General features: G+C 46.4%; 1 protein-coding gene across 1 annotated transcript in view; it reads left to right on the top strand.

The window, feature by feature from the left end:
- TANGO6 (transport and golgi organization 6 homolog) overlaps positions 1 to 26,541 on the top strand; it is a 308,257-nt gene extending 281,716 nt beyond the window's left edge. Inside the window, 2 exon segments of the mRNA XM_029610664.1 lie at positions 7,357 to 7,470; positions 25,923 to 26,541. Of these exon segments, the coding sequence (XP_029466524.1) occupies positions 7,357 to 7,470; positions 25,923 to 26,099 (291 nt within the window). The 3' untranslated portion in view covers positions 26,100 to 26,541.
- The last annotated feature ends 728 nt before the right edge of the window (positions 26,542 to 27,269 follow it).

Here is a 27,269-nt window from a genome sequence, read left to right as displayed (position 1 = left end):
GTTACGATGGTGGTTGCAGTCCAACCACACGAGCAGGGGGTCGAAGATGTCCTCCCCCACGTGGACTCTGCTCACCACAGATGCCAGCCTGAGCGGCTGGGGAGCACACTGCGAAGAACTCACCGCACAAGGGCGGTGGAACAGAGAAGAGTCGGGGTGGAACATCAACCGTCTAGAGGCACGAGCAGTCCGGTTAGCCTGCCTGCAATTTGCTCACAGACTGCGGAATCGGGCAGTCAGAGTGATGTCCGACAACGCCACCACGGTGGCATACATCAACCGTCAGGGCGGAACCAGAAGCCGACAGGTGTCCCTAGAGATAGTCTCGCTGATGGCTTGGGCAGAGGCGAATCTTCAGGACATCTCCGCCGTCCACATTGCTGGGAAGGGCAACACCACGGCAGACTTCCTCAGCAGAGAAAGCCTAAATCCAGGGGAATGGCAGCTGTCGCCCACAGTCTTCCAGATGATTGTGGATCACTGGGGGATTCCGGACATGGACTTACTAGCGGACAGATCCAATGCTCAAGTACCCAGATACTTCAGCCGCAGGCGAGACCCGTTCTCCCACGGGATCGATGCCCTGGTTCAGCCATGGCCTCCAGGGACTATACGCTTTTCCTCCATGGCCTCTGCTGGGCGCCATCATCCACAAAATTCAGAAGCACCGGGGCCTAGTTCTTCTAGTGGCACCAGATTGGCCAAGAAGACCCTGGTACGCGGACATGAGAAGACTACTGGGATCCAGCTCAATTCTCTCTTATGGTCTGGCCATTGAGAGGGCTAGACTGAAGAAAAGAGGTTACTCGGAGCCAGTGATAGATACACTCCTCTGAGCTCACATCCCTCACCTATGTCAGGATCTGGAGAGTATTTGAAGACTGGTGCGACACTCACGGCACCAATCAGCATGCGACCACAATCCCTATTGTTTTGGATTTCCTGCAGGATGGACTTCAGAAGGGTTTCTCCCTCAGCTCCATCAAGGTTCAGGTGGCTGCGCTGTCTTGCTACGGTCCCAGGAGGGATGGCAAGACCATTGCCACGCACCCAGATGTTTCTCGCTTCCTGAAAGGAGTCAAGCACATTCGTCCGCCTCTGAAGTGGCCAGTGCCTTTGTGGGACCTCAACATAGTTTTGGATTTCCTCGCGGGATCCACATTCAGACCCCTTCGAGGCCTGTCTCTCCGTTCTCTCACTTTGAAGATGGTGTTCTTGCTGGCTGTATGTTCAGCACGCCGCATCACAGAGCTACAAGCACTGTCTTGCCGTGATCCCTTTCTCAGAATCACTCCAGAGGCTATCCATCTTTGCACGGTTCCATCCTTCTTGCCTAAGGTAGTCTCACAATTTCACCTCAACCAGACCATATCCCTGCCTACCACGGCGGGTTTGAAGAAATCAGAAGAAGGGCGTTTGCTACGCCATCTCGACATCGGCAGATTGCTGCCCGGATATCTGGAAATGACAGAAACAGTACGAAAGACTGACCATCTGTTCATCCTTCACAGTGGGAAGAAACAAGGAGAAGCGGCCTCTCGGCCCACCAACACCCGCTGGATTAAAGAAGTCATCAGAGCGGCCTACGTAGAGGCCGGGAAGTCACCTCCCCTACAAGTCAAGGCCCATTCTACCAGAGCCCAGGCAGCGTCTTGGGCAGAATCTAGGATGCTGTCGCCTGCAGAAATCTGTAAAGCGGCGACATGGTCCTCCCTCCATACCTTCTCCAGGTTCTACCGTCTGGATGTCCAGGCCAGGGAGGATACAGCATTTGCGAGGGCAGTCTTACACGGTCCTCAGGCAGCCTCCCGCCCAGTCCGGGAGTAAAGCTTTTGTACATCCCATTTGTTCTGAGTCCATCTGGCTACACGACAGGAAATGGTGAGATTACTTACCTGATAATCTCGTTTTCCTTAGTGTAGACAGATGGACTCAGCATCCCGCCCAGCTGCCTGTATACATTGGTTTCACCAATTCAAGGTAAGCCTTATCACTTCTTACATGAGTGCGTCCACTCTACCAGGTGTCGACGCCTTTTGGTTGGGAATGCTGGCGGTCTCCAGCTACTATCAATCGGTCAGGGGAATCCTGTTTTCACTATTTCATTGATCGTCACTACACATATATCCATAACAGCTTTTGCAAGGAAGATTACTGAAGAGCTTCACTTCCTGTGGGGGTATATGTACCCGTGCTGACGTCAGATCAGTCTCCAACTGCTAGCACGAGCACACTATACCCATTTGTTCTGAGTCCATCTGTCTATACTAAGGAAAATGAGATTATCAGGTAAGTAATCTCACCAGTATTTAAAATATTGTATAAAAGCTTTTAAAACTACATAAATCCCTTCTTCAAATTTCAGATCAGACACATTCACATCTGAAGCTGAGTCCTAGTATCTCAGTAACTCACATACTGTACAGTATTTTGGGATAATACTTACATAGCTCCAAAAAAGCTATCACAACCTGCCAAGAATACAGTTTACCCCAAGAGATAAATCTGCCATACCAGAACAAAACTAACTTGGAGGACTAACAGCAACAACCCTACCCAGGAAAGGGCAGCACTGCAAATATATTACATCAGGCCTTAGAAGACCAACACATCTCCTATTGAAAACAGAACAAGATGGAATGCTATACACCCCAACACAGAAAAACTATACACTAGCAGAATCCCTCACCTGGATAACAGACAGACTCTTACCAAAGGCGAAATAAGAGACCAACAAACAACAAAATTAAGAAATATAAAACATCAATCATAAAAGTAAAACCGTACTAATAAAAAGAATAAATATTTAAAAACTGATGAATAGAACATCCAGTAACTAAAACCTCATAAAAAATGTTTATAACATTTCCCAAAATATCAATATTATATTTCATAACAGAAAACATGTCAAATAGCATCCAATAAGAAACTAATAAGGATTTTAAAAATCTTCCGCTCTTCATACCTGGAATGTTTTGATTTCCAGCCACTCTAAAATTATTGTGGATTAGGGGAGGGAGAGCTGTACAAATTTTATCTTTCTTTCTCTCACATGCACACACAGGCTCTAACTCCCTCTCATGCATATACTCACATACAGGCTTTCCTCCATATCCACACGAGGCTCTCCTCCACACACACCCTCTAGCTCTCATCCACCTACCCAAACACACACCAAGGCATCATTCACCCACACTCACTGGCAGTCACACATACACACACACATCCCCATACACAGGTTCTTACCTAGCCATACAGTCAAGCTCTCAGCTACCCACTCGCATACACACACACTGTTGCCCACCTACCCTCACACATGCAGTCTCATCACCCCCACACACACAGTCTCTCTCTCTCTCTCACACACACACACACGCTCTCACTCACCCACCTAGGTAATCATCCACACAAACACACACAGGCTCTCACTCTCCTCCCATACACAGGCAGTCACAAATAAATACACATCCCCACACAGCCTCTCACCCATACCTACACAGGATCTCACCCTCCCACAAACACACACCCAGAGGCTATCATTCATCCACTCAGGTAGTCAAACACACATATACAACCCCCTCCCCCCTCACACACACACACAGGCTGTCACCTAGCCACACACATAGCCTCTCACCCACCCACATACACACACAGACTCTCATCCCCCCAACACACACAAGCTGTCATTCAACCCATCCCACCACACACACACAAAACCACTCAGCCTTTCACCCACCCACCCAGGTAGTGATCCAGACACACACAGGCTGTCATTCCCCCAACACAAGCAGAAACCCACACACACAGGCATGCAACCTGCTACCCACCCGTACACAGGCAGTCACCCACCCACACATGCAATCATACACAAATACACAGGCTCTCACCTAGCCACACACGCACTCAAGCTCTCAGCCACCCACATACACACACAGGCTCTCACCCACCTACCCACACACACTCAACCTCACCCCCTCACACACAGCCACACATACATAGGATCTTACCCACAAACACAAACCCAGGCTCTCACCCTCCCCCTATACACTTTTAGTCACAGATACACACATTCCCACACAGCCTCTCACCCACACCTACACAGGATCTAATCCACCCACAAATATATACACACAGGCAGTCACATACACCCCCCCCCCACACACACACACACACAGGCTCTCATCCCCCTGACACACCTAGGCTATCACCCACCCCACCTCCCCATACACAGACACCCACACAACCACACAGCCTCTCACCCACCCACCCAGCTAGTGATCCAGACACACACATGCTCTCACTCCCCTAACACACAAGCAGACATGCACACAGGCAGGCAGTTACCCACCCACACACACAGGCAGTCACACACACACATGCCATCATACACAAATACATAGGCTCTAACCAGCCACACACACACAGGGCCTGGACCTCTTCTTCAGCTGCCAGCAGGATGAGGTCCACTGGCAGCCACAGTGTCGTCCTCTCTTTGGGCACCGCAGGACCAGCTCTGCAACGGCCTCCCAAATTGTAGGGTGAGCAGCAGGAGATGATGTTTGGATAAATGCAGTTCCTGCTGCCTGTGTTAGGGGGGTGTATGGAAGTGTGTTGCCACTGATCAGATCGGGCAGGGGTTTGGTTTATCCCTGCCGGAGCAGATGTTCAAAATTGGGGTGACATTTGCCACCCCATAGCAACGCCTATTGACTGGGGATTCACTGACTCCTTTGAAGACCCTGACCGCACCTGGGGCTCTCTCTTTGTCTCTGATGGTGTTAGATTATGGGCATGCCGGTTTCTGGGCCCTTGGTACAGTATCTACAAGCCTTGGAGCTCTCTCTTTGCCTCTGATGGTGTTAGATTATGGGAGTGCTGGTTTCTGGGCCCTTGGTACAGTATCTACAAGCCTTGGAGCTCTCTCTTTGTCTCTGATGGTGTTTGATTATTGGAGTGCTGGTTTCTGAGTATCTCTGAGCTGCATGCAGAACGTGCACAGGCTGCAGTCCTCACCAAAATTATTTCAGCAGAAACAATTAACTAGTCTTTTTTTTTTCTTTTGACCTGGCAAATTTCTCCTGCTCATTTGAGTTTCCAGCTCAATCAAAACCATCTTCCTTTTGGGTCATAGCACTGTGAACCTTTGTTTTTCCTCTGTTATATCCCTTCCCCCAACTAACTTGACCCAGTCACTGCAGCGATACTCCTTGGCTGGGGGTCACGCACAAGAGTTCCCATTGGAGCCCTGCAGTTGTGGGCTCTGATTCTTGCCCTAGGTGTCGCAATTGTGCAGTGATAGACACCACCACCACCTCCCACCCCTGTACTGTAAACGCTGCTTCCCATGAAGACCTGACCAGTGAATCTAACTCAGTGGCATGCAGCACTGCCACTGAGCCAGCGGGCTTTTTATCCTCCCCTGCATCAGCTGACAAATGAATCCCCTCAGTGCCTGGATGCAGCTACTGTCAGCAGGTGTAAATGTTTGCTAAAGCCAGAGAGTGGATCAGAGTACTCTGCTGATGTGCAACAGTGGGAAGGTCTGATTCTAGCTCAGATCTGCTCACTCATTGACAGAAGACCTGAGAAGAGTTAAATTTGCTTCAGGAAGAGATGGTGAAACAAGGCTGATGTCATTAGACAGCACGAGTACATTTTCAAAGCTTTGCCTGACTTTTATGCAGGTAATTGGCCGTTTCCAGATAAGTGGCTTTTTAACCACCAGAACATAGCCGTGGAATATTGGCTGCTCAGAAGAGGGATGTTACCAGAGAGGGGAATGGAGGAGGGCATTTCAGAAATGGTTGGAAATGCATATACAGCTCATTTTATGTTTCAACTAAAAAAATATGTATACATAGGCAATCTGCTGACATGTGGATTTTACACCGTCCTTTAATATGTGTAAGTGTACGAGTGTTACTGTGCACCATCATTTAATTTGTGAGAGTTTACATGTGGACTTTACACTATCCTCTAACACATATAAGTGCACATGCATGCTTTATATCAACTCTTGTAAGTGTACACATGTATTTTACACTATCATTTAGCACCCCAAATGTATATGCTTTATTTTTAATATTTGCTCATGGTGAATTACATTTAGGCACAATTGTTATTCCCCTTTCACAATTTGTTAGTTGCAGGTGCATTGAGGGGGGGGAAGTGACTTGCCCAAGAAGCATCAGTCGGAGAAGTGGGATTTGAGCCGTGAACTTCCCTGGTTCTCAGCCCGCTGCTCTAAACACTACCCTACGCATATCCTGTACACCATCATTGAACACAAAAAAGCTGATCTTACAACAATTTGTGTTTGTGTGTACTGCATGTTTAAACATGGGCTAGGTCTATGAGAGCTGAAAAGCATGTGCATATATCGCCTGACTGAGGCATCAGTTATAGGTAGAACACGTCATGCAGTAACTGAGCCAGCAAAAGTGATTAATGTTAAACTTGCTGATATCTTTTGCCTTGTTCGCTCATTTTTGGCATGAGCAGTTAACTGTAGGTATGCTCCCATCCTCATATGACAAGCAATCACCCCAAAGTTTTCCTGCTTCCACGTGTCCAGTGAGAAAATCTGACCTTTCATTGCCCCCTGATAGTACCACAGTGAGTACTGAGACAGTAAGAGAGAACTGAAAAACGGGAGCAGCTAAAAGGCCCATGAATATGGATCACAGAGAATAGCAGTAAACTCCTTTGTAAAGGGTCATCTTACTGCCTTTAATTCAAATCATCGACCCTATAAAATGAAATCTTGTCTCAGAAAAGCAGCTTGCTGTGTCAGCAGCTCAGTGCAGAGAAGGGAACCCTGGAGCTGCTTTCATGTCTCCAGAATAAATTAAAATTTATAATGCAAAGAAGCTCTGGTGGAGTGAGTCCTTGATGCAGGCCCTGGAGAAGGGGCCGAGACCTGGCCATGTGCTAAAGTGCTTCCTGGCAGCTTTCCATTTCGAAATGTCAGGTCCATTCTTCAGTTCTAGGAGTGCAGGATGTGTTTAAACCCTGAACTGCCACTCATGAAGATAATTCTATTATAAGTTTTCATGCATTTTGGAGCATGTTGATTTATTTTTCCCCTTTCTGCACTGAATTGTTGACTGCTGTCCTTGCACACAGTTTTTTTAAAGGAGCAGCGATTTGGAGAGTTTTCTTCTTATAAAAGACTTTGTTTCAAAGGGTTAATGATAGATTTGAAAGCAGATTGGTTGCTAGATCTACTGGGCCTTGTACAGAGGCATTTCCTTGAATTAATGAGACCTGCCTACTGAGTGTTCCCTGTGACACAGCCTTGTGCTCTTTGTTGGCCGGATGTCCCTGTTATAAATGTTCTCTCTTCTGTCTTCACAGATGACATCCTGTCTGACAGCAGTGGTGAAGACGGACTGTGAGGCTGAAGTGAGGAGGGCAGGTGTCCATGTGGTGGTTCTGCTATTTCGTGGTCTCAGCGAGAAAACCACAGAGGTAAAAACCTCTCATTTCACCTCATGTTTGCATTGCTGCTACCTTCAAGCACAGGTAGATTTCCTCTACCCAGTATCACACCTGTGCTTACATCCTTGTCCCCTGCTCATTGCCACATTACTGTCGGACCTAAAATGAAATCCTGCGCTTAATCGTCCCCTAGATCAGTCCAGATGCATGGGATTTTCTCCCCTACCAGCAGATGGAGACACAAGTAAAGGCTTTACTGAACACAAGTTCCTTGTACATACCCAGATCAGTTTAGACTCCTGGAGACAGAGAAAGTTTCACTGACACTGTGCATAACCCAGTGTGCCACCTGCAGTCCCTCAGTATTGACCTGTCTCCAGCAGATGGTAGATGGTGCAAAACCTGCAGTTCTGCAGTCAGGGGACTATTTTGGATTATGAGCCTTCCTCCCAGGGGATTTTGGGTCCTAGTGGGTCCTTCCCTGTCTGGTCGAGGTGGATGAGCTGGGGGTTGATGAACCTTTTGTATGCTCGCTTTCTTCCGTAGGGTGTAAATCTGATGGTCCAGATCCCTCCCCTTCACGAGGCTGCTGAGGCAGCTACAGGCTCAGGGTGACTGTTTTCTTTTAGTTGGTCCCTTTTTTAATTTGGCTGATTTTCTTTTTTTTCTGCTAGCAGCTCTGTGTTCCATTCTAGGGAGTAGGTATTGTAAGTTTGGTAAAGTTTTGAAGAAAAAGGAGGAGGTCTGGCTCTTTTCTGATCTGCGACATGGCTTGTGCTCCTGGAAGCTGAACCTCTGCACCAAAGGAAAGTATTGGTTTCTATGTATTTTTATTCTCAGAAAGTTAAAAAAAAAAAGAGAACAAGGAACTAGAAAGAAGAATTTGTGCAGCAGTGAGGTTCTGGGGGATGGGGAAGCTACCTTAGCAGCTCAGGGAGCTCAGCGATGGGGTTTTTCAGCAGCTTGTCTGCCTGCGGAGGAGACTGGGTGTTGGCTCTGTGGTGCTGAGGGACTGTTCCCCTGCTTGCCGTTGAGGTGCTGGTGATGCTGCAGGTGTGGGGAGGAACAGCATGTGCGAGCAGGAAAAGCATTCAGGGGTCTGCGTCAAGCATGGCCGCATTGATATAACAAGCCTCATAGATGACAGGTCTAGCACCGAGGCTTTCCCTGTCAGCGCAGAAACAGCGGCAATTTTCGATTCCTTAGCAGCGTCGGCAGGAGAGGCAGGAGCATCCCCTCCTCAGTTATCACCATCGAAGTGCCTCTCTGCACCTCTGCTCCGAGGAGGAGTCTCTGATTCTGGTAGAGGTCTTCTGCCAGTTTTTATTTGCTTATGCACAAAGCGTGTTTAGCGAGATGCTAGCTCTTGGCCCCAGTCCCATGGTTTCTTGGACAAACAAGAGACTTGAGCTGTTGAGAAGCTCTTCAGGCCGATGATTTTCGGTGCTGGATGTTAAACGGATCCGAGCCTAAACGCACTGAAGGTGCAGGCAGGCTTTACTTAGCCATGTGGTAGGCCACTGCCACGGTTCTTTTCTCACGTGAATAGGCGGCGTGTGTGCTCAATCTCACCACGTGGTGGTTGCATGTGCTGGGACCTGTGCCCGTAAAGCCACGGCCTAGATTTGAGCATGTATGCTGCAACCTAGACTTGAGTGCGTATTTGCACAGGTACTTGAGCGCATATTTGCACAGGTACTTCTGCGTGTAAGGCTGAGACCTAGACTGGAGCACGTATTTGAGTGGGTACTTGTGCGTGTACAACCAAGACATGGAGGGGTGTGTGTGTGTGTATGCCCAGGTGGCATTGGTGTGCGCACAGGATGCCACCTAGAGCCAAAGTTCAGGAGAGCTAGGCGCCAGATGCTTGCTGTCTGATAGCAGTTCAGTACTCACTCTCTCTCCATTTGTGTCAGTGCTGTTTAGATGCTCAAAGCAATTTGTCTACTACAGCTTTTGCCCATGTTGGGACATCCCCTCGGCCTATGGTGTATTTGAAGGGGGAGTGGAGTGGGAGATGAGACAATGGTCAGGTCTCTTCCCTTGTTCCTGAGGGCAGAATCTTCCCCGAAAGAGGTTGAAGAGAGCAAGGTTGGGCCTATGGACTCTGGTATAGATCCATCCTCCTCCTCCTCCTGGGTGGAATGTTTCCAGGGCCTGCAGACCTTTCTGCAGGGGTGGCCAGCGAAGGCAAAGCAATCAACTATGTAGGGATCACATGCTTGGGCCTCCCATTTGTCAGTCACGGAGGGCAAATTCCGCAGGGAGGCTGTCCCTGGTAATGTTCAAGGGGGTGTGGATCATGAGACATCGAAGGATTCCGATGGGTAATTGGCTTTCTCACTTCTAGAAGAGAGAAAAATTGTATATGATTGAGAGCCGCTTTGCTCAGATTTTTCTTTTTTTTTCAGAGATGTCGTGCTGAGTTTATTGGCTCAGACCCTGAACACGCTCGGCGTGGCCCAAGTTTGTTGGCTCAGACCCTGAACATGCTTAGTGTGGCTGGAGGTCAATTATAAGTTAAGCATCTTGTTCCTTTTTCCCCCTGTATCCACTTCAAGAGATATTGGATTTAGTGAAGGTAAATGCAGCTCTCAAGGTTCCCCGTTTCCACATGGAAACTCTGAGTTCCAACTCTGAGGTCCATCATAGCGGTGGTACACAAGGGAGAGTTCTTGGTATCTCTCACCTTGATAGAGACATATCTGCACATAGCCAGCAAGCCAGAGCACCAGAGATTCCTGAGGTTCATGGTCCTAAGGGAACATTTTCGGTTTTGAGCCCTTCCCTTCTGCTGGCGACAGGTCCATGTATCTTCACCAAGGTGATGTTGGTGGGGGCAGCCATATGGCAAAAGGAGGGTGTGTTGGTGTATCCGTATCTGGATGACTGGCTTATTCATGCGAAATAAATGACCTCTGTTGACAATCAGTACAAAAGTTACTGATACGCTTGAAGTCTCTAGGATGGGTGGTGAACCAAGCAATGAGCCATTTAGACCTCCTACAAACTCTGGAGTATCTGGGAGCTCAGTTCAACACATTAGTGGAGAGAGTTTCTCACGGAGAGAGATTGCTGATATTGCAGAGTCAGATTAGACCTGCTAGAGTTTTTGGAGCCCAGGGTCTGGGACTATTTACAGGACTGGGTTCTTTGGCATTGACATTGGAATTAATGCATTAGGCATTCGCACATATGTGGCCTCTGCAGGGGGCTCTTCTCCCTCTGGAATCCGTTATTGGATGAGTTTCATTTTCCTCAACTATTAGAGGGGGAAGCCAGGGATAGTTTTTCGTGGCAGCTTACTTGCACCAATCTCGAGCGTGGTGCGGAATTGGAGATTCTGAATTGGATAATAGTCACCACCGATGCAAGCCTCTCTAGATGGAGGGTGGTGTGTCTAGATGAGTTGGTGCAGAGCCAGTGGTCGAAACAGGAGGTCTTATGGCTTGTCAGTCAGTTAGAGACGAGAGTGGTACATTTTTATTTTTATTTTCTTTATTTAGTGCTTTTTTTTTACCGACATTCATGATACAGATCATATCATATCGGTTTACATGGAACAAGGGGGAAATAAAGTTAAACATGAACATAAAGATAATGAAAGTTACAATAAAACAGGGGTGCTCGAACTGGGAAGAAGAGGAGCCGGTGGCAGAGAAAAAACGGAACTGAACAATATAAATACAACCATATTTACAATCGCGGTAATGGGGTGCGTTGACTAGGGGCCTCAGGATGTGACTGTAGCTGGGGAGGTCCTAGATTAAGGGAAGGCTTGCTGAAATAGCCAAGTCTTGAGTTTCTTCCTGAACGTCAATAGACAGGGTTCTTGTCTGAGGTCAGGGGGCATAGCATTCCAAATGGTTGGCGCTGCTGTCGAGAAGGCTCGTTCTTTGGCGGCTGTGTGGAGTGTGGACTTGGCTGGAGGGGGGTGAAGCGATCCCCTGTAAGCTTCTCTGATGGGTCTTAGAGAGGTGTGGAGAGTGAGTGGGTGTTGGATGTCGATAGGGGTCTGGTTGTAAACGGATTTATGAATGATGTTGAGACATTTGTATAAGATTCTAAAGCTTACAGGAAGCCAGTGCAGATTTTTGAGGATGGGTGTGATGTGGTCTCATCTGTTGGAATTTGTTAAGATTCTAGCGGTTGAATTTTGCAGCATCTGAAGAGGTTTGGTGGAAGAGGCAGGAAGTCCTAGTAGAATTGAATTGCAGTAGTCTAATTTGGAAAATAGAATGGCCTGGAAAACGGATCTGAAGTCCTGGAAGTATAGAAGCAGTTTGAGTCTTTTTATCACCTGAAGTTTGAAGAAGCAGTCCTTGGTTGTGTTGTTGATGAACCTCTTTAGGTTTAACTGATTATCAATTATAACACCGAGATCTCTTGCTTGGCTGACAAGGGTGTTGGTGTGGGTCATTTGGAGGTTATCGCTGTGGTTGGGAGATATAAGGAGCAGTTCCGTCTTGGATGTGTTTAGAACTAGGTTAAGGTTGGTGAGGAGGTGGTTGATATCTCGGAGACAGTTGTTCCAGAACTTAAGTGTTTTTGCTAGGGATTCAATTATCGGGATCAGAATTTGTACATCTTCTGCGTAGAGATAGTGTTTAAGTTTCAGATTCGTGAGCAACTGACAGAGGGGAAGAAGATATATATTGAAGAGTGTGGGTGACAGGGAGGAGCCCTGAGGTACTCCTCTTGTGGAGTTGATGCGTGGAGACTTTGTTATTGATTTTTACTTTGTAGCCTCTGTTACTGATCTTCTGCGTAGAGATAGTGTTTAAGTTTCAGATTCGTGAACAACTGACAGAGGGGAAGAAGATATATATTGAAGAGTGTGGGTGACAGGGAGGAGCCCTGAGGTACTCCTCTTGTGGAGTTGATGCATGGAGACTTTGTTATTGATTTTTACTTTGTAGCCTCTGTTACTGAGGAAGGAGTCGAACCATTTGAAGGCTGTTCCTGTTATCCCAATGTCTGAAAGTCGTTTGAGGAGAATGGAGTGATTCACCGTGTTGAATGCAGCCGAGATGTCGAAGTACTAGAAGGAAGGAGAGTCCAGTGTCCATACCTGTGATGAGGTGATCTGTGAGGGAGATGAGAAGGGTTTCTGTGCTAAATGATTTGCGAAATCCATATTGCGTTGGGTGGAGAATGTTGTGGTCTTCCAGGTAGTCTGATATTTGGGTATTGACTAGTTTTTCCATAATCTTCGCAACAAACGGCAGGTTGGAGATGGGGCGGAAATTGTTGGGTTCCCTGGGGTCTAGGTTTGGTTTCTTGAGAAGAGGTTTGAGAGTGGCGAGTTTTAGGACGTACGGGAAAATTCCTTGTGAAAGTGAGCAGTTTATGATATCCGCTAGATGCTTGGAAATGGCGTCTGGTACCGATAGGATGGTATGAGGGTTTCATTTTCTTTATTAAGGATTCTATCTCTAGAGCGGATGTAGGTTCAAATGAATCCAATATTGTTCCGGTTTTAGGCAAGAGTGAGATGGAGATGGGGGTAGAGGCAGGGTTGGGGGGCAGGAGTGTTAGTATGTTGGATATTTTGCTCTGGAAGAAAAGTGAGCTCGTTTGCCTTTGATTGTGCTTGATCGTCCGGGATGGACAGGGTGGTGGTTTTCGTGAGATCCGATACATAGGCGAATAAGGCCTTGGCGTCAAAAACAAGGTCGTGAATTCTGTGAGCATAAAATTCTTTTTTGACTCGAAGATTTGGCATAACCTTGGCAGACAGGCAAGCAACATGAAATGTTGCTTGCCTGTCTGCCAAGGTTATGCGGCCTTCCAGTACGGATCCTATCAGACAATGCGACGGCAGTGGACTACATCAACCATCAAGACAGAACCAAGAATCAGGCAGCGGCTCAAGAGGCCCAGGAGTTGATTTTCTGGGCAGAGCAGCTCTTGGAGTGGCTGGCAGTGTCTCACATCGCCGGAGTGAACAATGTTCAGGCAGATTTTATCAGTCGGAGAAAGTTAGATGCCAGGGAATGGGAACTGTCAGAGGCAGCGATGTGTCTCATTCATGGAAGATGGGGATATCCCGACCAAAGAGAATACCACGTCGTTGCGGTTTTACAGCTGCTGAACAGAATATGGTACAAAGGAATCAAAGCTCTGGTGCTGTCATGGACTTGAGGGATTCTTCTTTTGTCTTCCCTCCCGTGGCCTTGGTGGTCAAGGGATTACGGTGGTTAGAGAAACATCCAGGCAATGTGATCCTGGTGGCTCCAAAGTGGCCACATCGACCTGGCTTCCCAGATCTGATCAACATGGCCATAGATGGGCCCCTGAGGATCGGACATCGGTCGACTGTTTTCCACCAGGGCCCAATGTTTTTGGATCAGGTGGCTCACTTCTGTCTCGCAGCTTCACTTCTGAGAGGAGACAACTGAGATGGAGGGGATATTCCAAAGCGGTTGTTTCCACCTTCTACATCCTTTACATAAGCGGATTTGGAGGATTTTCCAGTCTTGGTCTGCTGTTGACAGAGTACAACCTCAGTCTCTTCAGGCTAATATATCACATATTTTGGCTTTTCTACAGAAAGGTTCTGGTCAAGGGACTAGCCTTTAACTGAGTGTCCAGGTAGCGACTTTTGGGTTGTCTCCAGTGCAAGGGTATCCTCTCTCCGCACATCCAGATGGTCTATTGTTCCTTCGGGGAGTTAAGAACTTGTGTCCTCATGTGCAGAACATATTCCATCTTGGAATCTGAATCTAGTTCTTAGAGGGTTGTGTGAGGCTCTGTTTGAACCACTAAAGAAGAGCTACGGTTAAAGACTTATTATTATTATTATTTAAAGTCTCTTCTATACCGATAGCCGTTCGCACATCGTATCGGTTCACAAAAAACACAAACTTTTGGGAAGAGCCCTTACAAGTAACCGAAAAATACAATTAACAGGGAGGGTGGATAATACTGGGAGGCAAGCAAAAACAATAGATACAACAACTATAACATAAATAACAATGTACAATAATCAGCGGTCATATAGCATTCTTAGTCAGAAATCGGGGGATGATTCACAGAGGAATTTTTATGTAGGGGGGGTGACAAGGGGTAGGCTTGCCGGAAAAGCCAGGTTTTCAGTTTTTTTTTTAATTTGGGAGTGGAGGTCTCCATGCGTATATCATGAGGCAAGGAGTTCCATATGGTGGGGCCAGCGAGAGAAAACGCTCTGCTTATAGTGGAGGAGAGTTTGAATGATTTGATGGATTGGGCACGTAGGGTTCCTTGGAGTGCTGGGCGGGTGGGTCTATTGGAGGTACTGGGAAGGAGGGGGGGTTGATCCAATTGAGGTTTTAGTTTAACAGACTTTTATGGATGAGGGAGAGAGCTTTATAACGTATTCGTGAGTGTATTGGGAGCCAGTGTAGATCGATAAGTGTGGGGGTGATATGGTCTCTTTTTTTAGAATTTGACAGTATACGAGCGGCGGCATTTTGTAATAGTTGTAACGGCTTGGTGTGTGTTGCGGGGATGCCAAGGAGGAGTGCGTTACAATAGTCTATTTTAGACAGAATAATAGACTGTAGTACTGTACGGAAATCAGAGAAGTGTAGCAGGGGTCTGAGTTTTTTTATCGTTTGAAGCTTAAAATAGCATTCCTTTATGATAGATTTAATGAAAGGTTTAAACGTAAGATGATTATCAGTGAGGACACCTAAATTGCGAATGTGCGCGGGGAAAGTGGTCAAAGAGTATGCAAGTGGGATGGCTGGAAGCGGCTGCGTATTAGAGATGATTAATAGCTCAGTCTTGTTGGGATTTAGAGCCAGGTGCATGTTAGTGAGGAGTTGGTTGATGGCGGAAAGGCAGGATTCCCAGTTTTGTAGAGCAGTTTGGAGGGAGTCAGAAAAGGGGAAAATGATTTGCACATCGTCAGCATAAATGAAATGCTTGATGTGAAGGCTGGTGAGGAGGGTGGTAAGGGGGAGCATGTATATATTAAAGAGGGTAGAGGAGTGGGAAGAGCCTTGGGGCACACCTTGGGGGAGACTGATGGGATCAGATTCGTTGTTGTCCACTAAGACAGTAAAAGAGCAATTTTGGAGATACGATTGTATCCAGGAGAGAGCATTACCAGTGATCCCAATACTCCTGAGGATGTTGAGGAGGACAGCGTGATTGACTGTGTCGAACGCAGCGGAGATATCAAGCATGGCAATCAGGTAAGAGGAACCTGAGTCGGTTCCTCTGATGAGTGTGTCGTAGAGTGAGAGCAGTAAAGTTTCAGTACTTAAATGCTTCCTGAAACCATGTTGGGTGGGCGGGAGAATATTGTTTTGTTCAAGGTGATTGGAAAGGCGAGAGTTAACTAGTTTTTCAAGGACCTTAGCTAGGAGGGGTAGGTTGGAAACAGGTCTGTAATTTGACAATGTGGCTGGATCAAGATTAGATTTTTGAGTAGCGGTTTCACTACTGCTTGTTTAAGAAAATTAGGGACTGTGCCATGCTCTAGGGAGCAGTTAAGGATATTCGATAGAGGTTTGGCGATCACTTTGGGTATAGATAGTAGGAGTTTGGAAGGGATAGTTTCAGAGGGATGTGATGAGGGTTTCATTTTTTTTAGTATGTTCTCTACTTCCAGGGAGGAGGAGGAGTCAAAAGAGGAGAGAGAAACTGACCAGCTGAAAGTAGACAGATTAATATTGACATTATTATGGGAAAATTGTGCTGTGATGGAGGAGACCTTATTTTTAAAGAAATGTGCTAACTCATTGCAACGATTTTTGGAGGAATTTGCTGGTTGTTGTGTGTGAGAGGGAGAGGTCAGGTCAGCGACCATAGAGAAGAGGGCCTTGGGATTATGTTGCAGACCATGTATTTTTTTGGAGTAGTATTCACGTTTAGTTTGGAGGATGGAGTTTCTATATTCGTGCATGCATTGGTAATAGATTGTTTTGGTTGCGGGGGATTGGTGTTTGCGCCAAGACCTTTCAGCAGCTCTGAGTTGCGTTTTAAGATTTCTGAGGTCAGGTGTGTACCAGGGTTTTCTATTTCTACGGTTCGGGTTGACGGTTTTCGTTTTTAGTGGGCAATGTTCATTGGCAATGTTAAGGGTGAGATTGACCCATGTGGAGAAGGCGTTATCTGGGGACGAGAGGTCAATTTGATTGACTATGTCCGAGCATGCTTGAGTGATGGTATCTACAGTACAAGTTTTGCGATATTTGAAAGATATGGGCTGGTGGGGCAAGGTAGGGGAAAATTGTGGAATAGTAAGTTTAGTCTGAATCAGGGAGTGATCAGACCATGGTACTGAGATGCATGAGGGGGGATTGCTTATGTTGATGGGGAGTTGATAAAAATAAGATCTAGTGTGTGGCCAGCTTTGTGTGTGGGAGAGTTCACAATTTGTTGGAAACCCATAGCTTCGAGGGAGGAAATGAAGGCTTCGCATGCCGGGGATTGCGGGGAAGTATCCACATGTAAATTAAAGTCTCCTAGGAGAATCGTGGGTACATCAGGGGATAGGGAATTTGCAAAGAATTCAATAAGGGGGGATGAATCTTTCTCTAGAAGACCTGGGGGGGGTGTAAATGAGACACAGTTGGAGTGACTTAGATTTGAAAAAGCCAATTTCGTACTGGTTTGGGATATCACATTTCTGGGACAGAAGTTGCAGATCCTTTTTTACAGCCAGGAGTAAGCCGCCTCCTCTCTTCTTTTTCCGTGGGATTGAGAACACATCGTAGTTGTCTAAGGGTAGTTGGTTGATGAGGGGAGTGTCGTGTTGCTTAAACCAGGTTTCAGTAACAGCGCATATCTCTGGTTTAGAATCAGTAAGAATGTCATGTAAGAGATGAGTTTTCTTCTGGAGTGATTGTGCGTTGAACAAAATAATCGAGATGAGTGAGAGACTGATGGCTTGCGTGCGAGTGAGAATGTGTATTGGAATAAGCCTTCTTTTGTTGAGAGTGGTCTTGTGATGTGTGGTCTGATGTGAGAAAGAAAGGAGCAAATTTGAGTGGTGTCCAGGCTGATAGGAAAAGGAGCAGTCGCTGATAAATGGAGGCATTTTGGACTGTACTGTTAAGCCGGTAGCGAGCTGGGTGATTATAAATTATGTGGGAAAAGCCCACGGTATGTTGCACAATGCCGACAGGATAGTGAACAATGCTAGATATATAATGCACTTTACAGACAAGATAATGTATAAAGCAGATTATACAGTGGTGACAGATTATACAGTGGTGACAGAAAGTATCACATTTCAGGGTGTCTAGAGAACAAAGCGGATTAAGAGCAGCTGACTGCGGTACAAAAACAGTGTGTCTAGCAAGAGACACGAGCCAGGGTCTCTCTTTAGGGGGTCCTAGAGAGGGCGCATTAATGTGTTAACCTAACTTATGGATGGGGAGCAAATATAGGGATGGTTCAGAGGATTAGGCAGCATACCTATTAAGCAACAGAAACGGGAGACACATCAAGGGGGTATCACTCAGTTCTCAGAATAGCATTAGATATTGGCTGGTCTTAAATACTTTACCAGCCGTGCTGTTTAGCCGGGCTTTGCTTGTGCTGGTCGAACGGGGTACTTTGTAGTCCTTTCCGGAAAGTGCGTAATAAAGTAGGTTGTAATTTAATGCATTGTTCAGTGTCCGCTTGTATATGTCCGCGTATGAGGGGCAGAGAGAGGAAGACCTTCTGGGCTGTCTGACGGGGCTGCTCGAAGGGGCGCTCAAAGGGGCAGGCCCCTTTGTCGCGCTCCTTCGGCGCGTGACGCCTAGCTTGCTTTAAGTTTTATAGCTTGCCTGTCACCTTAGTCGCTCTTCTGTGACGTCATCGGCTGTGCGACTCAACTCGTGGCGACTCGATGCGGCAAGGGGGAGGCCGGCTGGAGGTAAGTAAGTCGGAATTGAGGGCGTAGTTAAAGCCTCGTGGCCAGTGCGGTGCCGTCGGTGGTAGGGCGAGAAGTTAAGGCCTTACCCCGATGGGTCCTGCGCCGGCTGCGCGGGCCCTTCTCCCAGCGCCTACGGGATCGTGGAGAGTGCTCGCTCCGTTCGTCGGTCGCGCTGGTCAGCAAGAAAGGGAGCGATTTCGGCTGGAGCGGAGGTTTAAATCCCCCGCCTTAGTCTCTCTTCTGTGACGTCATCGGCCGTGCGACTCGACTCGTGGCGACTCGATGAGGCAAGGGGAGGCCGGCTGGAGGTAAGTAAGTCGGAATTGAGGGCGTAGTTAAAGCCTCGTGGCCGGTGCGGTGCCGTCGGTGGTAGGGCGAGAAGTTAAGGCCTTACCCCGATGGGTCCTGCGCCGGCTGCGCGGGCCCTTCTCCCAGCGCCTACGGGATCGTGGAGAGTGCTCGCTCCGTTCGTCGGTCACGCTGGTCAGCAAGAAAAGACTTGACTCTTAAAATGGTTTTCTTGGTTGCTATTTGTTCAGCCAATAGAATTTCGGAGCTCCAGGCACTGTCGTGTTGAAATCCCTTCCTACAGATGTCTGATTCGGAGGTATCTTTATGCTTGGTGCCTTCTTTTTTGCTTGATGTAGTCTCGGCATTCCATCTTAGTTAGACAGGAGAACTTCCAACTTTTATGGATTTGGTTTCCTCTACGCCTCATGCGAGAGAGCTTAGGCTCTTAGATTGGAGGCATGCATTATTGAGGTATCTAAAGGTCACTTATGATTTCTGTAGATTGCATCTCCTCTTTATAGATCGTATCACTTCTTTGTACTGTGGTGTGGTCCAGAGAAGGGAAATAAGTCATCTAAGGCTACAATTCTGCAGTTGCTGAAATAAGGGATCGAATCGACTTACATTTCTAAAGGGTATCTCTTCCGGGGGGTTTAGGGGCGCACTTGACACGTTCTCAGGCGACTTCCTGCGCTGAGTCACATTAGGTGTCTCCGCATAAAATTTGCTGGGTGGCTACTGGGAAGTCGTTGCCCACTTTTACTAGGCATTATTCTTTGGATGTCAGGGCTCTGGCTTCCATGTGCTTTAGTGAGAGTGTTCTACGAGCGGTACTCTCCACATCCCACCTGAGTTAAGGGGAGCTTATGTACATCCCAGGAGTCTGGGCTGATCTGGGTACATACAGGGAAAGGAAAATTGGTTCTTACCTGCTAATTTTCGTTCCTTCAATACCACGGATCAGTCTAGAGACCCGTCCATTTTCTGGGAGGGGAGGGAAGAGTCCATCGCTCATACTGTTGCTTTGCATATAGTGTGGAGTTGTTGGAAGATTTCAATGCTGATCACTTATGTTAAATTTGGGAAACAAGATTTCCATTGTCTTTTTGGGCAACTTCACCTTCTTCAAGCTCGTTGGAGGGAAGCGAGTTTGCTTAGAAGCTTGCTTAGAAATTTATGGTTGTTGCTGTCATCTTGGCTTGGGTACAGGTCAATACTGAGGGACTGCAGGTGGTATACTGGTTTATGTACAGTGTCAGTGAAATTTTCTGTCTCCATGTGCTGGCAGGGAGGCAAAACCCAGGAGTCTGGACTGATCTGTGGTACTACAGGAACAAAAATTAGCAGGTAAGAACCAATTTTCCTGTACTTAAGCCAATGTGCTGTCTGCAGTGCTTCAGTATTCTCTGTCTCCAGCAGATGGTAGAGGTGCAAAACCTGCAGTCTGAGATTCTAAATTGCTCCCAGAAGTGCTAGGCCTTAGTGTTCAGGGCTATCCCCCTAGTTGAGTAAGGGTGAGCAAGGGGTTCTTACTGTACATCGTATGTTATGGCGTGGCCAACACAGCGTTGGTGAAAGCAACGGCTCGTACCCAAATTGTCATGTGTAAGGTTGAGCTTCATACAGCTCCCTTTCACTAAAGGGATTTACCAGTTTGAAGAGGTACAGTCAGTGACTCTGGAAAGGGAAGGCTTTGATGCTGATGACCTTTCTGCAATGAAAGGATTAGCCCCAGAATGTTTCCTCTCTCCAACAAAATACATTCTATTTTAACGCGATTTAATTCATTTCCTGCTCCTTTACACACCAACCAAGCTACATCAGCCGCTCAAGATAAATTTGAAACAAGGCTATCTAATCTTGAGATTACTACTGGTATTGAAGTTGAGTCAATTCTAAAGAAAATGAAACCAGCTTTCCACCCCACCGACATCTTACCTACTAAGACTCTTCTTACAATACGTTCTACAATAGCAAAACCTATTGCAAAGATTCTTAACAAATCCATCACCACAGGCATAGTTCCTTCTATACTTAAACATGCTATCATTACTCCAATGATAAAAAAATCTAACCTAGATTCATCTGATCCAGCAAACTTTCGTCCAGTATCAAACCTTCCCTTCCTCTCAAAGATTATGGAAAGAGTCATCAACAAACAACTAACTGATTATTTAGATGATCATCAAATACTCTTTCCATCTCAATATGGGTTCAGAAAGTACCACAGCACGGAAACACTTTTGATATCACTTTCTGAGGTGCTACTAAAAGCTTTAGATGCTGGCAAATCATACCTCATCGCCCTTCTTGATATATCAGCTGCTTTCGACACGGTAAACCACAACACTCTTATTACCCGTCTATCTGAAATAGGTATCTCTGGATCGGCTTTACTATGGTTTCAGTCATTCCTGAGCAATAGAACATACAGCGTTAGATGTGGACGAAGTGAATCCAAGCCAAGAAACCTCTCTCAAGGAGTCCCCCAAGGATCTTCTCTCTCCTCCACATTGTTCAATGTTTACCTTACACCGCTATGCCGGCTACTCTCTAAATTGGGTCTTCAACACTTCATCTACGCAGATGATGTTCAAGTACTCATACCTATAACCAGCACAATCACAAATGCACTGAGTACCTGGAAGGTAGCTTTATTAGAAATTAAAACAATCCTCACAGACAACCAATTGGCTATAAATACCAATAAAACTGAACTTATCATAATTTCACCTCCAAAAAATACAATACTGATCAACTCTGATATTGCTCAAAACAACTCCACTATTTCACAACAAGTACGCAGCCTTGGTATCATCATTGACAGCAATCTCACGTTTAAAAAATTCATCGCGGATACGGTAAAAAATGGTTTCTTTAAGCTATTTACGCTTAAACGGATTAAATCTCTATTATACCAATATGATTTCCGCACAGTTTTACAAACAAACTATTTTATCAAGATTGATTACTGCAATGCTCTGTTACTGGGTCTACCCAAAGCCACCATTCAACCTTTGCAAATGCTGCAAAATGCAGCTGCCCGCATTATCACCGACACAAGCCGCCATGATCACATCACTCCAGCTCTTCAGTCTTTGCACTGGCTACCTGTGGCTTACAGGATAATTTATAAATCTATGTCGCTGATACACAAAGCCATTCAAAACAGAGAAATGCTCTGGTTTACAGATCAACTACAATTCAAAACGTCTTCCCGCCCAACGAGATTCCAGAATTTAGCCAAACTAAATATCCCAGCACCCAATCTGACTAAACTCTCTAGTACAAAAGAACGATCTTTCATCATTGCTGGATCAACAATATGGAACACCATGCCCTCTGAATTACGCCAGGAACTCTGTCACAAAAAATTTAAACAAAACCTTAAAACCTGGCTATTTAAAAAAGCCTACTATCAATGATCTGAATCCTCAACTACTCTTCCTAACTGCCACAATCTCTCATATATTGCTGATATTCTATTAATATAAAGTTATATACTGTATTGTTTTTCGTTTAGTTACCTTGTTATATTGTAAAGCGCAATGCTGAATTACTGTTTGAATGTAAACCGAGGTGATGTTATTTACGTACCCCGGTATAGAAAAATCTATAAATAATAATAATAAGGAGAATCCAGGTGCAGGGCAGCCCTGTGCTCAGGTAGTAGCTAAAGAAAGCCAGGCAGTTCAGAAAAGCACATTTGTCCTGACATTGTAGCTGCCAGACCTCATGGAACACAGCACAGACCCTCAGTTGGCCTAAGTGATACGGTCTGAACCTTCTGGTCCTCCTGTCTCCCAGAATCTCTCTCCTCCCCACGCACACACATTAGGACATAAGGCTTCAGTGACATGGAACCACTTGGCCACATGAGTTATTGCTTCCTGCTTTCATCCTGTTCGATCTCTCGCAGCATGAGTTGATCTGCTGGCTATGGACAGCTGTTACATAGGATTATCAAAGACTTAATACACATTTGGGATAACTATTGGTGATTCTTCAGTCTCCTTTGCACGAAGTATCATGGAATCCCTTTCCCAATGAGAGTGGCCCTCAATCAAGTACAGCTTGGTAATTTTGGCCCAAGGAGAGTGGCCCTCAGTCAGACACAACCTGGAAGCCGTGGCCCTCAGTGAGGCACATTTTGGAAGATCAATTCCCAAGAACAGGGACCCTTGGTTAGCGGAGCTTGATAGCCATTGCTTAGTCAGATACAGATTAGAAGCCCTATTCTGCAGAGAGTGACACTGTCAGTCACGTCTTGGTAGCCAAGGCTCAAAGAGCATTGTCCTCAGCCAGGCAGCAGTGGAAATATTGCGGTCACATGCTTATCAACAGTGTGCAAGCAGAATCCTCCAGGTATTCCAGTTTATTTAAAGATTTATCACTGTGAGTCAGGATTGGGGTTCATTGGTAGAGTCATGTAGTGGGGTCTCGGTACTGGAATAGCAGGGGTTGCTATAGGGCAGGAGTGAAGTTCATTAATAGAGTCATATGGAGGAGTCTCAGTACTGGAATAGCAGGGAGTGCTGCAAGACCAGGAGTGAGGTACATTGGCAGAGCTATGTATGAGGGTTTCAGTACTGGGGTATCATGGATGATGCAGAGCAGGAGGGAAAGTGCATTGGGAAAGCTGTGTGGAGGAGTCTCGGTATTGGACTATCAGGGGATGTTACAGGACAGGAGTGAGGTTCATTGGTAGAGCCATGTGCAGGAGTCTTGGTACTGGAGTAGCAGGACCGGGAGTGAGGTGCACTGGCAGAACTGCGTATGAGGGTCTCAGTACTGGAGTAACAGGGGGTGCTGCAGGACTAGTAGTGAAGGGCACTGGCAGAGCTGTGTATAAGAGTCTCGGTACTGAAGTAGCAGGGGGTGCTACAGGGCAGAAGTGAGGTGCATTAGTAGAGCAGTTGGTAGATCATTCACATGCTGTTAACAAACAAAATAGAAGGTTGATATTGGAAAGGGAAGTTACTTGGACAAACCCCAGAATTTCAATTTCCCACTCTGCCAGCTGACTAGATTTTACCTAGGTAACTTTTTGTTTGCATAAAATTTAGCTGAATAAAAAAAAGGACATTCTAGGGGCATAGCCTAAATGTATCAGGGTGGTGCCAGTGTATAGCACTATTGAATAAATTAAACCAGCTGCATCTGGTTGAGGAAATCATTGTCCTGAAGTTACCTGGGTAACTTTCTGTTCACCTCACGGCTCAGAATGGCCCTCTCAATTATTATTTATACACAGGAAAAGGTTTTCAGGTTGGAACATAATAGATTTAAAGGTTAGAATTTTATTGAAATTCTGCTTCAGGGTCAGTGGAATAGGGAAAGTTCTCATTCGTGCACTTCCTGACTAATTTCAATGAAGTAATCTCTAGCCATTAGTAAAACCAGTGACTCATGGAGACTAGAAAGGGGCCAGTTAGTCTTACATTTGCTGAAGATGGGTTTTTTTCTCATTATTAAGTCTAGTGAAGTGAGCAAAGGCTGGGATGAAATGCTCCCAGATTCCCTCTGGTAGGGTGGGGCTGCTGCTGAAGCTCCTAGCTGGTTACAAGGGCTCTCTTGAGGTTTAGAATTTGGCCTGGGTAGAGGGCAGATGTTTGAGAAGAAGCAGCACCTGCAGATTCTGATTTGGAGGCATCATCCCCTGCCAGCAGGATTTGTTGTCATTCTCACTCCATGTCCTTAGTGTCCTAACATCCTCCTCGCTGCATTCTATAGAACAGAGATTCCCAAACCTGCCCTGGGGGTCCCCCTGCCAGTCAGGTTTTCAGGATATCCCAAATGAATATACATGAGATAAAATGTGCATGCTATGGAGGCAGTGCAGGCAAATTTATCTCATGCATATTTATTGTGGATATCCTGGAAACCTGACTGGCTGGGAGTCCTCCAGGACAGGTTTGAGAACCAGTGCTGTAGAACAAGTAGCAGACTCGACTGGGTTACTCAGAACAAGAAACAGGGTGGCAGCAGGTCTGTACAAGTGGTGTTCCTTTGCTTCCAGTACAGATTTCAGTTTTACTCTGTCCCTGTCCTCCCCTCCTTTGTGTTGAGGGTACAGAACAGGTGTTGAGAAGCGCTCTAATAGGAGGTTTTTGCAGTGTAATTGTATTTATCCTTCTTAGCCACACAGGCTGCTGGAGCCTGGGTGTAACCTTCGCTGGTTTCCAGCCTCACATCTGAGGGATTTGGTGGCAATCCCTCTTTCCGCCAGCTCTTGATGTGAGGGGACTGCACAGATTCAATAAGGACACCGGGATTTACTGAGAAGCAGACTCTGGGCCAGTTCCCGAGCAGAAAGTATCTACAGTGCTTTTAAAATCTGAGCCTTGGCCTGCAGTTCCTTATGTTAGATGCTATGTCCCTATCCTAGAGGTCCAGAAATCAGTAGCAGCATTAGACCACTGCTTTCTGTATGTATGTTATGTTTCTCACTTGTGTCACCACTTGGAAAAGTAAACGAAGGGGGTAAGAGAGCTCGGCTGCCAGTGTACCCCCATGTCCATGCAAGGACAGCCTCTGGATTGTGGGTCCTGAGGCTGAACAGGGCTTGGAGTTTATAGATACAGCAGTCTTAGCTTCCTAAGTTATGTGTGCCTGCTGTGTGGTGCTGGCAGCCAGAGTGCCTCCCTGCAGTGAGCTGTAGCAGTAATGGCACATAAATGGCTGTCTATGAAGAATGGCGATAAAGGCTCTTCCTCTCACCTCTCTCTTCAGGATTACAAGCAGGCACTGCCTTGGAGGGTTCTGTACTGGTGCACTGGAGACCCCTTCCCCTTCACTTGCCCACCCCCGAGATGAGCTCTGATCTTCTGTGAAACCCTTTGGTAGAACCACTAATGATGTGTTTCTCTTGGAGTCTTTCATGCTGTGATTTTCTGCTTGTCCTTGACTCTCAGTGATAGTCATCACTGTTTTTAAATTTCAGGCTGTCTTCAGTTACTTCCTCTGTGATTGTGTCCCTGTGTAATGTGTGCCTGGTGTATTGGGATCACACTCCACGGAAGGATATGTTTAGTAGCAGTGGATTACTGATGTTAGATGTTGTGATGGTTGCAGTGTTGCGAACTGCTGATGGGTATGTGAGGGTCAGTGCTCCATCATCTGCCTAGTGTGGTGTGCACTATCCTTCTTGTCATACAGATGCAGGAGCTGGAGGAAGCCCCATGCATGGGCTTGTGCTGTGGGCGGGATTCTGCAGAGTTAGCTGCCTGGATTTGGATGGCAGATGTTTTTAATTAATTCTGGGAAGCTGCCATGATGAAAGTAAATGCAGATCTAGCAGAAGTCCTGACAGCTCTTCCCATGTTTCTGTCTCCAGGTTCTGCGGGATGTGCTGAAGGACCTCTATCATCTGCTGAAGTTTGTAGTACAGTCCGAACATGATGAAGCAGCTCTTCTGCATGCCCAGCTAGCATTGCAAGAGCTGGATGAAATCATCAGATGCTTCCTGTTCCCACAACAAAAACTGGAGAAAAAGATTGTTGTCCTGCCCTAGAAACAGCACTAACCTTGTAGGATCTGGAAGTGTTAGTAGTGGAACCATCTCTCTGGAGAAGAGAATCTGTGTAACAGAGGGACTGAGGTTTCACCCTGCTTCCCTGGGGCTGCAGTGATTAGGAGTTAAAACATTGGTGGGAATTTGGCAGGACTCTAGCCCTGTCTGCAGTCCACACAAGCTCTGAGAAAACCCTAGCCCTGTATCCCCCTTTCATTCCTGTAGCATTATAAGATGTAATGGTAAACCTACTACTGCTGGCCCCAGTCATGCGTGTCAGAGCTCACGCACAGAGGCAAAGTCATGCAGGGCTGTTATATTTAAACATTATCGCTTCCAGCTCACCTTTTCCCTGCACGCTTTCAGCCTCAATGTTGGAGGTGGAGAATTTGAAACCAGCTATGTGCAAATGGATAATTATTAAATCATCTTTTATCAGAAATTGTTAAGAATTGAGGATTATAAAATTGAGCTTGTGTGTTACATAGAGCACCTTTTATCCAAAGAGCTGTCAACTGGGAACTATTATTTGAAAAATATGCGGTCCTTAGGCCCTGATCTTTTATTAAAAAATACATTTTATTGGGAAGGTAGGATGCCCATGACCTTAACTGCTCCATCCCCTTCCCTCCCCCTATGGTTTGATCTGGCAGCCCATTACTTTTGCCCTCCAGTGCACTCAGAGTCTCAGCTCAGCTGTTGAGCTGTATCGTTCTCTGTATATTATTATTTTAGAGCTGAGGCTCTGAACCACACATGAGGGAAATTCAATAGAAGTAGTGGATAGCAAAGGGCTGGACCCATTGACCAGGGGCTGGGGAGGGATCTGATCAGACCGCAGAGTGGGTTCCCATTAAACGGAAATGTCTATTGTCTGGAATGGTCGCAGTACCAGCCATTTTGGATAATGCTATATCATGTAATTTATCTTAGCTGCAGTGTGGTGGGGCATAGTGCAGCCTGCTGCATTAGTGACAAGCACAAAGCCTGAAACTGTATAGAAAGCAAATTTGCTGTCTTGGTTGTGGTTGCTGCTAGGATGAGCACAAAGCTTGAGACAGTACAGACTGGGTGATCTGCATGGAGTGGTGGTAACAGCCCTAAACAGAAGGTATGGGGGTGATCTGACAGATGTGACAAGCAGAAAGCCTGAAACTGTATAGAAAAACG

The sequence above is a fragment of the Rhinatrema bivittatum genome, chromosome 7 (assembly GCF_901001135.1).
Source record: "Rhinatrema bivittatum chromosome 7, aRhiBiv1.1, whole genome shotgun sequence".
Classification (NCBI taxonomy): Eukaryota; Metazoa; Chordata; class Amphibia; order Gymnophiona; family Rhinatrematidae; genus Rhinatrema; species Rhinatrema bivittatum.
This window is presented reverse-complemented; position numbering and strand designations above follow the sequence as displayed.